This window comes from Giraffa tippelskirchi, chromosome 2, assembly GCF_054371585.1.
Source record: "Giraffa tippelskirchi isolate mGirTip1 chromosome 2, T2T-mGirTip1v1.2.pri, whole genome shotgun sequence".
Lineage (NCBI taxonomy): Eukaryota > Metazoa > Chordata > Mammalia > Artiodactyla > Giraffidae > Giraffa > Giraffa tippelskirchi.
The window spans coordinates 26,679,622-26,696,709 of NC_137276.1; the positions used below are offsets into that span (position 1 = coordinate 26,679,622).

The following is a 17,088-nucleotide window of genomic DNA, read 5'->3' on the forward strand; positions in this document are numbered from 1 at the left end:
TCGCATGGACAGAGGAGCCTGGTAGGCTGCAGTCCATGGGGTCTCTAAGAGTCGGACACGACTAAGTGACTTCACTTTCCCTCTTCACTTTCATGCATTGGAGAAGGAACTGGCAACCCACTCCAGTGTTCTTCCCTGGAGAATCCCAGGGATGGGGGAGCCTGGTGGGCTGCCATCTATGGGGTTGCACAGAGTCGGACACGACTAAAGTGATGCAGCAGCAGCAGCAGCAGCTGTGGCTTAACAGACAATGTTTTCATGACACTCTCAATGACACAGATCCTCAGAAGTGAAGCTACTCACCAAGATCACCCAGCTGGAGTGAAGAGCCCGGATCCAAACCCAAGCCTGCTGCCTCCAAACCCAACTCTGAGACCTCATTTTTCTCATCTGTAAAATGGTGACCACAGCAGACCTCCATGGCATTCTTACAAGAATTAAAGAGATGCTATATTTACCAGCAATCCCACTCCAGGGCATATATCCGGAGCAAACCATAATTAGAAAAGATACATGTACCCCAATGTTCATTACAGCACTATTTACAATATCTAAGACATGGACATAACCTAAATGTCCATCCACAGATGAGTAGATAAAGATGTGGCACATATATACAATGGAATATTACTCAGCCATAAAAAAGAAGGAAATACTGTCATTTGCAGCAACATGGATGGACCTAGAGATTATCACACTAAGTGAAGTAGGTCAGACAGAGACATACAAATAACATATGATATCACTTACATGTAGAGTCTAATTTTTAAAATTATATAAACGAACTTACCAAAAAATTAATCTGCAAAAAATTCATTACCAAAAAAAAATGAATTTACAAAACATAAACAAATTCACAGACTTAGAAAATGTACTTAAGGTTTCCAGGGTAGAAGGATGGGGAGAAGGGATGTTAGGGAGTTTGGGATAGAGATGTACACACTGCTACATTTTATAATGGATAACCAACAAGGTCCAACTGTATAGCACAGGGAACTGTGCTCAATGTTACATGGCAGCCTGAATGGGGAGTTTGGAGGAGAATGGATACGTGTATATGTATGTCTGTTTTGCACTTGAAACTATCACAACATTCTAAATCTATATCACAATACAATTTTTTTAATTAAAAAATAAAACTAACCCAGTAAGTAGTTGTTGTAATAATAATTCTATTATTATTGATAATAGTTGTAATTAAAAGTGTGAAAGTGAAAGTGTTAGTCGCTCAGTTGTCTCTGACTCTTTGCAACTCCGTGGACTGTAGCCCACCAGGCTCCTCTGTCGATGGAATTCTCCAGGCAAGAATACTGGAGTAGATTGCCATGCCCTCCTCCAGGGGATCTTCCCAACTCAGAGATCAAACCTGGGTCTCCTTGCACTGCAAGCAGATTCTTTACAGTCTGAGCCACCAGGGAAGCCCACAGTTGCAGATAATTATATTATTGTTTCAATTAACATCAATCTATGCTCTCCTACACCTCTGGTCAAGCTATTTCCCCCGCCCTGCATATCTTCTCTCCTTGCCCCACCCACGCCTCTCCAAATCCCACCCATCTTTCAAGGCCCAGATGGCTCCTACTGTGTTCAAGATGGCCTCGTTCTGAACCTGCGGACCTGAATACCAGTGCTGGCATGATCGTTTACATCACTAGTGAGGGAGGCTTGTCTCACTTTCTGGACAGTATGGAACAGGGCAAAGAGCAGGAGCCCTGGAAACAGGAGGTCCTGGGTTCAAACCCTGATCATGCCACAGATTTGCTGTGTGACTTTAGGCAAGTTGCTTCATCCCTCTGGACCTTAATTTCTTTCTCTGTAAAACAGAGTCATCATAGCTGCCCTGCCCACCTCTCCAGGCCATTGTAAGAACCCAGTGAGTTCATGGATGTAAAAGAAATTTTCAAACTTTAACACCTGATCCCAAGATAAGGTCTCATTGTTTCTTATAAAAGCAACAACCACCACCATAGGAAATGATCAGTTCACTTCATATCAGTCAGAGGCCAGACACTTCTGTTTTCATTTACCCCAAACACCGTAAAACCCAGATTGCAGAGTGGTCCTGACGTGGGCTAGTTTACACACAGTCACTGAACAGGGATTCCTCTGGAGGGAAGACTCAGAGGATGCCAGAGAGCAGGTGGCGAGGGGCTCAAGTGAGAGATTATAAAACTGGCCAGATGTGAACTTCTCTGGGTTCCCTCCAGGGGCCCACCTCCCTCACCTGCTTCTAGCCTCGAGGCCTGGCCCAAGCCTGTTTCTCTTCTGGAAAGCATTCCTTCCTCCTTCCCACCTATAAACCAGCATTTCTCTCACTCAGCCTTTAGACCTTGATTTTAAAGCCCACCTTCTCCCAGAAATCTCTCTCATCTCCAAACCAGGTCCCGGGGTCCCATATGCCCCTAACAGACCTTCCATCACCCAAGCAGTCTTTGTCAAATCTGGATCCTCCACAGAATTCAGCCCAAATGCCTTGAGACATCCACTGTAGGCAATGCATTAATTTGTCTTCCTCACACCCAGAATGATTCTGGACATGTGAGAAAAGAGTCACTCAGACCATTTTCTGTGTTCTGCAGCTCTCTGGCTAGGAAAGGCTACGGATTATTTATGTGTCTCGCTGATGGACTGTGAGCCTCCTGAGGGCAGAGACCATTGTCTTTTTTACTGCTGTTTTTACTGCCTTTTTTACTGCTGAGGTAGTGCCTAGCTCAGCGCACAAAGCAGGTACCCAATAAAGCACTGAATGAGCTCCCCCTGTTCACTTCTTCAGTCCATTGAAAACTTGCAAGTGACCAAGCAGCACCCACTTGGTGCCTTGCTCTTTCTGGTGTCCAGTGGATAAATCAGAGAAAGTGGGGACTAAAGGCACAGCTTCCTTCATTGCCCAGAACCAGAATCCCACACTCCATGCTTAACTACAGTCCAGGCTGCTCCAGAACCTTCCAGCACTCCCCACTTGCCTACAGGCAGAAGGAGAAAAATTGCAAGGGTTGATTTTTTTTTCTTCTGAATCAGGAACTCACACCAGATGCCTTTCCTGTACAACCTCATCTCATTCTGCCAAGCCCTGACAGTTAGGGATATGTGGGAAGCAGCCTTGAAGACGTCCCCAGTGATCCCCACCTCCACCTCCTGGCAGTCCCTTTTGTAATTCTGTAAGCCCCTTCGTAATCCTTTCCCCTAGGGTGTGGAGTGGACCTAGCAACTACCTTCTAACAAATTGAATACAGCTAAAGTGATGGGATGGCACTCCCAAGACTGGGTTGTAAAAAGCCCTTAGCCTCCACCTTTTTTCCCTTGCCTCTCAGGTTGCTCCCTCTGGGAAAAGTAGCCTCAGTGTAAAGTGGCCCTGTGGACACGCCCACATGGGAGGGACTGGGGACCACCAATCACCAAGTAAGCAAGCTTAGATGGGGCTCCCCCTCAAGCCTTCAGATGAGCCTGCAGCCCCAGCCAGCAACTTGACTATAACTTAAAGAAGGACATTAAACTGAAGGCCTCAGCTACAGTGTCGAGATTTCTGACCCACAGAAAATGTGAGATAATTAAATGTGTGTTTGCTGTTTTCCTGGTGAAGGAAACTAGCAATCCACTTCAATATTCTTGCCTAGAAAATCCCATGGACAGAGGAGTCTTGCGGGCTACAGTCCATGGGGTCACAAAGAGTTGGACATGACTGAGTGACCGAGCATGCACATTGCTGTTTTAAGCCACTAACTTTCGGAGTAATTTGTTATGCATCAATACAGATCACTTAGTTCCATGGTACAGATGAGGAAACAGAGGCTCTGAGAGGCAGTAACTTGCCCAGGGTCACACAGTTAGTAAGCAGTGAAGCTGGGCTCTGACTTGCAGACCTGTCTGGCTGTGCAGTCATCCTCACTGGGCTGCAGCTAGCCAGCCAGCATGCTCGGTCCCCTCTGCCCAGTGTGAACCCTCCACTCCACCCTGGTCAGTTTCTCCATGACCTCTGCTGCCCCCACGCACCCCCTTTGTTGTTTAGGGTTAGGGGACATGTTAGCACCTGATCATCTGACCCAGAGAGCTTGGCCATGGGCGGAGCAGGTCCTGCTGCTCCCTGGAAGATCAAATGGATCCAGTGACCAGGTGGGCAAAGGAGAGTGGCAGGGAGTGGGCGTGGGCAGGATGGGCACCCTCGCAACCAAGTTAATCTCCACACAGAGCCTCCTGCTCTCATTCATTCCACAGCATCCCAGTCCCTGACGTTTCTAGCAGCCAGATGTGCATACAGATGTGTCTCCCAACACTGGCACTGCAGTGAGGGAACCAGCCCTCCTCCTCCCCCTCCTCACCCCAAGATTCCACAAGGGGATTCCAGATGATGACATTTCTGAGCCCCTGTCTTCCCAGTGCCCCTACAAAGCACCCCAAGCCAGGCCGGAGAGAATGAGGGGGAGCGTGGCTTTGTCCACGTGCCACACAGACCATCACCCCCAGCTGTCCTCTGTATGCACATGTGTGCATATACACACAGCAGGTGTGTGCCTAACAGGGACACAGTGTCCAGGTAACACACTGTGCCAGGAGCCTGCCAAGGCTGGAGGAAGCAGAGATGCAGTGTTGGTCCTTACAGGCAGCCGGGGTGTATGGTGTGTGTGTGTATGTGTGTGTGTGTGTGTGTGTGTGTACACTTTTGAGCACACATAGGCCTGGAGGTGCCTCTGTGGAGACCCTCACATGCATGTACGCTGTGCTGGCTGTGCACCAGGTGGGCTGCCCTTTATGCCTGCTAGCTCACTTACTCTTTCCACAATCCTTCCAGGTAACCTTTACCACCCCCACCCACTGAGACTCAGACAAATAAAAGCACTGACCCAGAGTCACACAGCTGGGTGAAGAGAACCGATAGGGATCAGCCTAATTCCTCACACCTACAGGCATAAGTGGTGTGTATGTGTGTGTGTCACCTGTGTTCATAGACACACCTGCCAGGCTCTGGGGAGCTCACCTTGGCCTAAAAGCCTCCAGAGCTGCTGCTGGGAGATAGGCGGCTCTTTCCATGCTAATCCCAGATCGCCTAAGTCCCTGTGATGGCCTCTCCCCTGCTGCCGGAGTAAGAATTAAGGAACCATGGAGGGGAAGCAGGGAGTTAGCTGCGGAAGGGACAAGGTCTGGATTCCCTCTGAGCCGCCAGCTACGGGACCTCAGTCAGCCATTTCCCTTTCTGAGCCATAGCATCCCCTTCTGTAAAGGGACAGTGGGAGCCAATCTCTCAGGCCCCTGCAACCCAGCATCTGGGGTTTGTTGGTCCAGAGACCAACCCAAGGGTGACACGTGTATCTGGGTGCATATGTGTGTGTCTTCCGCACATCAGCCCCTCAGCAACCAGCCCATCCTTTGCCCTGGGTCACAGGGGGGTGGGGAGCACTGAAGAAAGTGAAGGAGGTGGGAGGGAAGAGGAGGGGAGGGTGGGAAGGAGAGGGATGGGGGGCCTCTCTCTGTGCTCTCCCCCACCCCCATCCTGCCCTCAAGACAGGGAGTAGCTCTGGAAGTCTGCCTCATGAAAGAGATCAAGCGTGTAACTGCCGAAACCATTTTCCAAATGAGAATTAATCTCTCCCAAGGGTCCCCTGCCAGGCTGATCCCAGAGGAGCCCGACTCACCACCAGCCCGATCACACACACACACACGACTTGTGCAGAAACATTGACCTCTACCAAATAACAGACTTTCACAAATGTGGCTGCTCACACATGGAAACCCAGACACAAAACGTTCGGCCTCTTAAACATGACACGGATAGGTACACATACTGCAGGTACACACATACAGAGGCCTAAAACTCAGATACAATCAGCAGACACCAGAAACACAAACCACCAGGACACGTCCACAAGCATACCACTAGAGAAACCCACACACAACCCTTCACCTCGCACTGTAACCCAGCAACCCCACGTCTTCAGCCCCAACCAAACCAAACCCCCAGGCACTCAATCAAGAACGAAGGACCTTTGTGCTTCAGTCAGGTTGCAGGGCTGACAGCACCCCTAGGAAGGACCAAGCCCCTGGCATCTCCCACTTCCCCCAACTCACCTCCCAAAAGAGGGTGAAACCAGAGCCACTGAAGCAGCCAGGGTACAGCTACAGGGGACCCATAGGTGTGGACACACATGCAGGGTCCTGGCTAAGGGGCTCTGTGGGCACAGGCAAACACTCACTCTCCACGACCCCCAACTCCCCCCACCTATTCATGTTGATGGCAGGCTGAGGGCAGAGCTCGGGTCCGCTTATGGGGGCCCAGGCTGAGGAGAGTGGTCCAGGTAAGGGGCTGGCAGCCAAGGCCCTCATCCAATGGTCCGACTCCTAGAGTCTCAGCGCACCTCCCCCCCAAGCTATCCTCCTGTTCTCTGTGAGAGAGGGGGGAATAGGACATACACCTCAGAACGCCCCTCCAGGCCCTTTAGGCTTTCCCTGTGCTCAGTCCTTATTCACATTGTCTCCTGCAGTCCTCACAATACTCCTATGAGGAGGCTACTATCATTAGCCCCATTAACAGATGAGAAAACCAAGGCTCGAGGAGACACTTGCCCTTGCTGCCACTCATGTCCGTCTCCTCCAGAGCAGGAGTTCTTGATGGCCACACGCCATCTCAGGCACTCTTGGGGTCCCGCTCCCCTCTGAACCCCGGGCTCCCAGACAGCTGAAGATGGCACACTGTGTCCTGAGCCTGTTCTGAGGGCCTCTCCATCCTTCCCAGGCCACGGGCCTGCCCAAGTCTGACTCCAGTGGAAAATGCCAGTCGGCTCCAGACCCTATGCCAGCAGGCCCCACTGGGGCCAACAAGCCCAAAAGGAGCCCCCGCCCCACAGATAGGAAGGGCCAGGCCCAGGTCAGGCCAGTCCAAGTCTCAGGCCAAGGCCCAGGCCACTGGCACTGCCTCTGGCCAGCTCCGGATTATGTGTCTTCCAGGGCCTTCCATCTGTCACTTAGCCCTCTGGGCCCAGGACAAAATTCATTTCCTTTTAAGAGAGCCAATGATTTGCTTTTCCCACGTTTCTTTCCCTGCCTTTTTCTTTTTTTAATTAGAAATTACTCTATCAAAGTCCAGGGCCTGGAAAGGGGAAGTCCCCTGGTCACCAGTCCTGGCCACGGCTTCCCACTCGCTCCTGCCACCACCCTCCTTCCTTCCTAGGCCTTTCCTGGTTCCTCGGTGCCCACTGAACCCAGCAGATGGAGGCGGCCCCACCTCCTAATGCCCTGCCCGAGGAGGGAGGAGGCACACAGAGGGGAGTGTAGCAGGGACTCCCCAAGGTCAGCCCATGCTGTTCTGGCGCCAGCCAGTTTGTACAGGAACCCCAACTTCTGGGGCCCAGCGATGACAAAACAAGTCCCTGGGAAGGCTTCACCTTCTGGGTCTCGTGCCACATCGGCCATGTTCCTCCCAAGACCACAGCCCTGGAGCCAAGCAGACGAGGAGAGAGGAGTAGGGGCAGGCAGCAGCCACCTAGCACTCCTCTGTCCCACCCCTTCACCTGCCAGCCTCCCGGTCTGCCTGAGGTCTAAGTGAGCACGGACGTGAACCCCAGGAATCAGAGGTTCATTGACCTCCCCGGCAGAGCGCATGCTTTCAGAACTGAGATCAGGCAATGTGGGGGTGTCACCTGCACACCCCTGTGTGCTTAGGCACAAGTCAGCACAGGTACACACGCACAGACACCTCCATTGGGCACAGACATGCACACACGCGTGTATCCACACATCTCTCCACGGCTCCATCATGGAGCACAGCACTGACCTCCATGGCCCATATCCCAGGACCCACAAACAGATCCCCCCAGCAGTCTAACTGAGGGTTGCCTCAGTTCTAGGAGAGGGACCTATGGACCCCGGACCTCACATCCCACCTGGTGCTGATCAGCACCCGGGGGAGATAAGAGGATGAGGAGACTTTGTGGGGAGACTCAGCTGCCTGACCAACTGCCGGGGAAAACCCCTCTTCCTGCTTTGCCCACCTCCTGTTTCCGTCCCCTCTGCCCCAGTGCCTGTCACTCAAAGTCACCCCCTTCCAAGGTCCCAGAGCCTCCCCAAGAGGCAGGGGGGATGACCATGCCCTCAGCCCCAGTGCCTCTTGGTCCCAGCCTCCCCAAGTGGTCCCCAGGCTGGGGATGTACAGACCTTCAGGTGTCAGCCAGGGCCTTACCGTGGAGGGTGCTCCGGGTGATCTGTCCCCCCATCGCGGGCAGCGGGGAACACGGCCACCTCCGTTTGGCCGGCTGGCCTTGTCACCGAGCTGCCCTAGCGGCCAGCTCCCTTCCCGCTGTCCCCCCTCCTCCTCCTCCGTGGCCAGCAGCAGCCGGCATGGCAGGGCCGAGCCTGCCCCTCCCGCGCCCCCACACACACGGTGCACTGCCCGCAAGACGGGCCACACACGCATGCACGCCCCTTTGGCCCCGCTCGGAGCCGCCTCCCAGCTCCCACCCACTCCCGGAGCCTCCCCCACCTCCCCGCACTGGTACAGGCGATGGGATCTGTCATGTTTATTTACATAAGGAGGAGGAGACTAGAGGCTTCCTGAAATAGCCGAGCTCCAGAAAGCACTGGAGATGCCCCAGCCAGAACACATACACACACACACGCACTCATGTACGCACGCACACATGCACATTCCCCATCACAGACACACACACACACATACACACAACCTCACCATTCACCTAGGCTATAGACATTCACACGCGTTATGCACCTACTACATGCAGACACTGGGAAAACAATGGGATACTGTGGTGAGCAAGACAGACCTTGTCTCTGGCCTCAAGGGGCTTACAATCTCACGCATGCAGCTTAATTACAAAGAGCTGACATCCTCCTAGCTTCTTCCAAGTGCTCCATGCATATTAACCCCTTTGGTCCTCACAGGCTGAATGACAAGGTCAGAACATGGTTATTATCAATAGGTACCATCATTATTGCTAACTGAGAAATGAGAGGAGAGAACTGAGGCACAAAGAGGCTACCTACCCAGAAGGTGACAGGGCTGGGAGGCAAACTCAGGCAGTCTTGCAGAGGGGGCGGGCGGTTAGATTCCTTTACCCCCACACCAAACCTTCTCTTTCATCACAAACACACAAAACACACACCAGCATATACAGACCACACTGCCTGTCTATACCACATCACAGGTATGTGCACAAACACAGGCTCAAAAGCACTTGAAAGCATTCATCACTGTGCACATTTAGTTACCTCCTGCTCACCAGTACACACCCCTGGTACAGACACACCTCACAGTGTACACACATGGCACATGCTCACTCCCACAGACTCGTGAAGCCTCTGAAGAAATCCTGAGGTGCAGAACCTTGTACCTTGGGGGACGGAAGGGGGCCAAGAGGGCAGAGGGTGGTGGGAGGGCAGGCCCTCCGGCCCTGGGCAAGCATGCTGGGACCCCAAGGCATCATCAAGAGACCAGCCCCTAAGTGTGTAGCAGGCACCACCTGTGTGATCTGATTTCTATTCCAGGTGGCAGAAGCTTCTGTTATGTCCATTTTACAGAAGAGAAAGTAGAGGTTCTGAAATGCTCAGGTTACTGAGCAAGTCGGGGCAAGGCTGGGATTCAAGCAGACAATCTCCCAGCCGTCACCATCGGAGTCTCTCCCAGAAGAACAGGACTGCCCCCTCCTCCCAGGCCCTGGCTCGGCCACAGCTCCTGTCTCCAGGTCCAGGGATGTGGGCTCCCGGGGATAGATCTGGGTGGGGAGGGAAGGCTAGGGGGCAGAGGGGTGGGGCTGGGAAAGGTGTCAGATGGAACTCAGAGGCCCAGGCACTGTAAGGGGCTGGTCTGGGCATCCTGCCCTCAGCTCAGGACCCTGCTGCTGAGTGGGGGTCTCCTGAGTGGGCCTGGGGGAGGGGCAGCGAGGCAGGAGGGGCATCCGGTATGGACCTAGGGTCACCAAGCCAGAGAGCTGGACAAGCCCACAAGCACACAGTGTCACAGCCCCCCAAACCAGAGGCTGGCCTGAGACTCCTCCCCGGGAGAAGCTGTGACACCCGATTCTACACAGGGTGCTTCCTTTCTCCGGGCACATGCTTGGCTGTATGTGGCCACACACACGCATATACACTCCATGACACATGTACACACAGTTCCTCTGGAAGGATAAGTCAAAATCTGATCAAGAGAAAACAATCCAAACACTTTTCCAGGGTAAATAATCACAGAAATAGCAAACACAAGGCCTCACTGTGTGCCAGGCAGTCCTAAACACATGACACAGATTAACTTGTTCAGTTCTCCCACAACCCTAAGAGATCAACTGCATTCTTATGCCCATTTTACAGATGAGGAAACTGAGGCAAAGATGCTGCTCTGGAGGCTGTTCCTACAAAGCAGAAGTCAACCCCCTTCAACCCACCTGCCTTTAAAAGCACCAGCTGATTAGCCTTTCCTCACCAACCTTTCCCACTTTGGGCAGCCTGATCACCCACCATCACCCAGCACTGGAAATCCTTCTTCTGGAAGCCCCACTAGGGCCCCCAGGGCAGACAAGAGTCTCCCTTCTTGGACCTTGTCTCTCCTCTGAGCCTGAGTTATGCCTCTCCCAATCCACTGTCTTACTCCACCCTACACAGGGACAGTCATGGCCTTGTCTGCCTGTCCTGGCTTCCTGCATGCATTTCAGCAATTCAACATGACTAACACTTATTGAGCACCTACGGTGTGCCAGACTCTAAGCTGGTCACTGGGGATGCCACAGTGATCGACAGTAGACAGGCCCTGGCTCTCGTGGACCTACAGTCTAGAGAGAAACAGACATTTGTCAAGTAGTGTAGTGAGGAAGATGCTATCCCAATTCTAGGAAAGTGTTCTGGAAGAAAGGGGGGCTCGGGGCAGGCTTTCCTGAAAAGGAACAGTGAAGGATAATTTTATGTGCATTCCTGTGTTGCAGAGGTAGGTTAGGGTGAGGGAGTGCTTCTGGGGAGTGAGCATAACACATGCAAAGGCCCTGTGGCTGAAGGGAGCCCAGCCCTTTCAAGAAGCAAGGATGGAGCAGGGACTGCAAGAGCAGCCCAGGGGGATTTTCTGATGGCAAAACTAGCGGAGCTGGGGACACACCAGAAAGGCCTCAAAGAGCAGGGCGAAGAATCTGGACTTTTTTCTGAGAGCCATAGGGAACTCCTGACGGACTTCATCAGGGAGGCAGCAACACCAGGTCTGAACTGCTAAAAGGTCACTCTGCCATCTGGTGTGCTGAACGCACAGAGGAGGCAGGAAGGCACCAGGGGAGAAAACAGCAACATCCACAGGGTCAGGCTGGTCCTCGACTTGCCCTTGCTCCTCGGGCCTAGCATCGTGCCTGCACAGAGCTGGCTCTCAGAAAATCACTTACCCATGGAATTGAATCTGTGTGATGCTCTGGAGATGGGTAGTGGGTGGGGGCAGGGAGAGTCCTTCAAGTTTACGGCAGTCCACACTCCAGCCACGTGAGAGAAAATGAATAGAGAACTGAGACAGCCTGAGCGGCCCCGGGCCTTTATGGCACTACTGTCTGAGGAGTTTTCTAGCAGATCCCCTGGATTCTGTTTCCTACAAATCCACGTCCCCAGTTTAAATGGGAAGTGGCAATGTCCTGTGACTTGGTTGCCCCCATTGCCTCCCCAGGGCAGTGTCCAGGCCTGTACAGATGACATGGGAGCCAGTGCTGCCCCGCTTCCCAGTTTTGTTCATTGAGGCATCACATAAATTTTCATTTAGCCAAAGGATTCTGTCACTAAAAGGGGTGAGAAAACGCCTGACCTACATCATTCATTTATTCATCCAGCATTTACTACGTGCCAACGATGCACCCACTAGTGAGTGAGACCCAACTTCTGCCCTTCAGAAGCCAAGCAGGAACCATGCTGGGATCAAGGAATGAGGCTCCTTTGGCTCTGGCTGAACATTTGCAGTACTTTGTTCTGTAGCCAGAAAGGATGTGAAAAGGGGATGTGAAAGGGGAATCTACAAGCCAATCTACAGAAATGACTACGAGCGCCACCATTTATTGAACAGTTGCTATGGCCCAGACATGGTGCTAAGTGTTTCACACACATAATCACACCTACCCCACCCCACCATATCCCTGCAGGATTATAATCATCCCCATCTTGCAGGCTATAAAACTGAGACAGGAAGGTTACATTGACATGGAGTTCAAACTCTACTCAAAGTAGAGTTCAACTGGGTAACACTCAAGGCAGAGTTCAAACCCAGATCTGCCTGACATTCAAAACTCACACTTTATCCAGAACAGATGAAAAGGTAGGAGTGCTTCTTTCTTGGGCAAGAGAAGACAGGGGGACAATGATCTCCTTAAGGAATCAGAAGGGTTCTAGGTGGAAGCAGGGCCTAGGAATGGTCCAGTAGGCCCAGGGTGACATCCCAGGGATGGAGCCTGGGTGAAGGTGAGGGAGACTGTGGTCTTGCCCAAGCCTGACTTCCCATCTGCTAACAGGAGAGCCCATCCTGGAGATCTTAGAGGAAGAAGACCCATCCTTGACGTTGGGGGTGAGGAGGAAGGGGCTGTGGTCCCTCAGAGCACACAGGCAGAAGGCAGGCCTGGGTGTGCCCTTGGGGAGCAACTGGGCTGACAAAAAGCCTGCCCAGGCTTCAGAAAGGATCCCTCCCTCTCTAGCTAGCTCCCTGCTGCCTCTGCCCTCCAGCCCCATCCAGGGAATACTCACCCTCTCTGAACCCATTCAGCTCCTGAGACCCTCCAGCCTCTGCCCTCCAGCCCCATCCTGGGAACACTCCCCCTCTCTGAACCCATTCAGCTCCTGAGATCCTCACCCTGCTAATGTCCCCCTCATCTCCCAGCCAACTCCTCTCTCCTGACCCCTTGCCACCTGCTTCTCCTTCCTTCCTGGGCCCCTTCTTGGTCCCCACAACAAGCTCCCCACCTCAACCCTCTCCTTACCACATTCTTCCTCATCCACATCTCCCAGGAGCCAGCACCTCTCAGAATGCAAAGTCTAGAAGAGACCCAACAATGGCAGAATAAAACCTGGAACACGTTCCCTGGACAAGAGAAACCATTAAAGTCAGAGACCCTAAGCTCTCTGAAGGGGAGGGGATGCGAGAGAGTGTTGGGTCCAGCCACCACCTTCGGGTGCAGCAATGAGGCCGAGTAGATCGTGAGCTTTCCCCTGGTTGCACAGTGGGTAGAAGGCAGGAGCACTGAACTCAGTTTAATGTCTTCTGCGTTTACCATAACATACAGGTCAGGACATCAGGCAACATGAAGACTGGACAAGGAGAGGCGATAACTTCTCTTTACAGTGGGGGAGGTAGACAGAGGAGCCTGGTATAAAGGACCAGGCTGGTGACCACAAAGGGCCCAGGATGCAAAGGAGGAGTTGGTATCCAGGAAGCCATCCAGCAGAGCAGAGAGGCTGAACTGCGAGTCCCAGGGGCTGTCAGAGGACAGGTGGGCCCTGAAGTCCCCAGGAAGGGGAGCCGGCCCTGCTACGAGGAGTTGGGAGGCAACTCCTGGCCGCTTTAATGTCTTTTTTTTTTTTTTTTTAAATTAAGAACAAGGAATAATTTGATTGAGCTGATGAGTCACCTGGCATTTGGGGCTTAAGGCTGACCTGCTAGGGCCATGGTCCCTGCCTGATTAGATTGGGCCTAGTACTGAAGAACGGGGAGTAGCGAACCCCCAAAAGCTGCCTCCCACACCCAGAACCTAAAGTGGAGGTTGTTGCCTAGAGCCTGTGAGAGCAAGCGAGCGCATGGCGATGAGGACAAAGCCGCACAGGGACAGAGAGCAGGAAACCGGAGCCAGGGAGCCCACAGGGCATCCTCAGGGGTGGGACAGGTGCCCCAGCAGTGACAGCTGCCAGCGCCCAGGATGATGGGAACACAACAGGTGCAGGACGGGGGCGGGGACTGAAAGTGAATCTGAGAAAACAGCCTGGAGTTGGGCACCCCTCCCAGGTCCCAGGCCCAACGCCAAGTAACCCTTTCTCAGACCCTCCGAGACTTCAACACACCTCCTCCTGCTCCCCTGGTCTGGGACTCAGGGCCAGAGTGCCCAGCCTGGACTAGACAGAGGGGTCACCGTCCGTGCCAGACAGAAAGGACAGAACAAGGAAGAACAAGGTTTCAGTTCCCAGAACACAGTGTGCCAGACGGAGACCACACCCACAGAGCCCCCAGCTGGAACCAACATTTGCCCATGATAAGATCTATGACCCCCACCAGGAAGGGTGAGTGCTGTGCCACCCACCTGCATGGAGGTTTGAGCTCTGATCTGGAGGTCAGATAGGCAAGCTCCTCCACCACGTGACTGGGCAAGCTACAGAGCTTTCCCAAGGCCTGGGGTTCAGCTCAACAAGTCACAGTAACCGCTGATGATGTTGTTCAGAGAGCCAGAGAACTCAGGAATCCAGGTAGAACCTGAAGAGGCTAGGATCTCCAACCCAACCTCAGAGAGGAAAGACCTGGGACGTGCAGATTATGAGTATATAGTACACCAAAGAGAAGAAAGGGAGGACCCGCCTCCATGGGTAATGACCTTCCTCATCACCATCATGGACCACTTATTCAGCACTTGCCTTGCTCTCGTCGCCGTTCTAAGCTTTGCATGTGTTATGGCGTGCTCGCCTTTCATGCAAATGTCATTCCAGAGTACCAAGTGAAATGTGGGTTCTTCTAAGTAAGCAGAATAAACATCGTCCTTCGTCACCAGGTTAGCACTCTATTTTTGCTCAGGTGGAATAAATTTCAAAGCCATCCCAGTGATCACAAGTGATAAATTATCAGGGCTGAATTCATAAAGTTTGGTCCCTAAATTATAACCTTGCTGAGGAAGGTGGGGAAGGGCAGACAATGAGACATTGAAGGGGAAGGGGAGGCAGAGAGGTGGAGAGACCCAAGGTGACACAGGAGATGGAACACACTTGCTGGAGCAAGACAAGAGCCTCGTCCGCCAGAGATGTGTAAACACACTCTACTGATCCTGCTGGATTTCAAGGAAAGCTGGTAGCTGATTGCAGGAGGTTAAATCCCTCCTCTGCAGCCAGAGACCTCCCTCCCCAACCCCGTCCCTCCCCACCGCCTCCCCTGCCACACACACTCAAACACGCACCTCCAGGCCTTATGGTTCAGCCAGGAATCCCAATGCCCACCCTTTCTGGTCTCAGCACCCAGAAATCTGAAGCCCCCCACAGGCTGGGAAGTTTCCCTACCCCATGTCTCCTCTGGCCCACCTTCCTGCCTCTGAGGAGTCCACTTCCTCAGGCTCTCTCCTGCTTCATGCCCCTCCCAGATCCTGTCTACTGTGGGATAGCAGAGTCCAGGACCAGCTGACGTGGCCCTCACCTCGACTCCTATGCCTTGACCCTGCCTCCTGCCCACTGCCAGGGCCTCTCCTTTGGGCATTAGCAGGCAAGAGAGGGTGATGGTGCAAGACTCCACGGGGGGCAGGCTCTGGGGTTGGGGCACTCCCAGAAGGGCCACTGGCAGCCAGACCCCAAGGATCTGACAACACCAGATATTACTCACTGCACCACTCAGAGGGTGCAGACATTAGGTGTTTCAGAGGCAGTGGTAAAGAATGAGCTTTTGAGCCAGACAACCTGGGTTTGTTCAAATCTCAGATATAAAACATACTGGGTGCCCGTTTTATCAACTGAAAATGAGGTTGACAATAAAAGCACTGACCTCATAGGGCTCCTCGAGTATGAAACACATTCCCATAGGTAGTGTGTTCAGAACAGGGTGGATGCACGGAAGTGCCATGACCGTGGGAGTGCTATTGATGAGATACTTATAGACCTGAAGTCGACACAAAGGCCCTATCATGGATGGGCCTTAAGGATGAGAAATTGGGACATGGAGTAGGAATGGGGAGATGTGGGACCTGACCTCAGGTCAGTTGGCCTCCAGAGTCTGCACTGAGGCCCTGCATGGTGCCCCTCCCAGGACAGAGGTCAGTGGCTACTGGCCAAGCAAATGGTTATGGGTGCAGCCTTGGCAAGGACCAGGCTGGTGACCACACAGGGCCCAGGATGCAAAGGAGGAGTTGGTATCCAGGAAGCCATCCAGCAGAGCAGAGAGGCTGAACTGCGAGTCCCAGGGGCTGTCAGAGGACAGGTGGGCCCTGAAGTCCCAGAATCCCCTGTCCAAAGGAGAGAACTCCACCCCCAGCAGCTCGGCTGGCCATCTGAGGGCTTCTGCCTCTCAGAGTTCCTTAGTCCCACTGGGCTGGGCTGCCTCCCTCTCCTCACCATGACCTCTGACCTGGCTCCCCATTATTCCGTCAGTGGGAGCCCCAGTACCTCCTCCTGCTGCAAAAACTAGGCAGAAACTAAAACAAGCAAGCATCCAGATCAATTAAGAAAATGACATTAGCTGCCAGCACCTTGAAACACCTGCTCTGAGCACACATAAGGGAGGGGCAGCACTGGGAACTTGGTATCTAGATGTGGAAACCGAGGCCTGGGAAGTGGAATACCGCATCCAGGTCACACAGTCACTATGCAGCTAAACTGAGATTTGGACACATGTCTAACCTAATATCAGAGTACCAGCGCTGGCCTCTCTGCCAGGTGGCCTCTTGAAAAAACCAGCTCCTAAAAGCTAGAGAAAATGTTCACAAAAAATTCTTACTGGATTTGCAAAAAGCCCCCATCAGGTACTAGAGGGCAGGTGTTCATCTCTTTTGACAGATGAGAGAAACAGAAGCTCAAGGAGACAAAAATGAATTGCAGAAGCTACAAGGTGCCAGAGCAAGGTCCAGAACCCAGATCTCAGACTCAGGAGCCCAGGGTGCTGGGCTTTGTCTACTACACAACACTGCCCTGAGAAAAAACACCTTTGATTCAATAAACACAGCATTGGTCAGCACAGGTGTAAATGTAAAATCTGCTGATCCCAAGGTGAGCTGACTCTGGACTTTGGCTGTATGGTACCCACAGACACTGTCCGGCCTTGCCTGGGTCCCTGTACCACCCATAGACCTCACCCCAGGCAGGTTCTGGGCCCACCCCCACACTGGGAGGTGAACAGGGGCTCTTGAGGTTTGGGGACCAGAGCTTTACACCATGCACATGACCAAAGGGGAAGTGAGGATTAACGCA

General features: G+C 52.9%; 1 protein-coding gene across 27 annotated transcripts in view; it reads right to left on the reverse strand.

The window, feature by feature from the left end:
- The window catches only part of NEURL1 (neuralized E3 ubiquitin protein ligase 1), a 75,188-nt gene that overhangs the window by 24,962 nt on the left and 33,138 nt on the right, over positions 1-17,088 (reverse strand). For 6 of the 27 annotated variants that reach the window (XM_081544078.1, XM_081544218.1, XM_081544209.1 and 3 more), the window contains exon 1: positions 8,168-8,386. The exons of 7 other annotated variants lie outside the window; for them this stretch is intronic. In XM_081544078.1, coding sequence (XP_081400204.1) covers positions 8,168-8,201 — 34 coding nt within the window. In that variant the 5' untranslated portion in view covers positions 8,202-8,386. Of the gene's footprint in view, positions 1-6,555; positions 7,194-8,142; positions 8,420-12,923; positions 13,025-17,088 lie in introns of those variants that run through there. 14 more of the 27 variants (XM_081544014.1, XM_081544199.1, XM_081544024.1 and 11 more) reach the window with 5 other exon arrangements.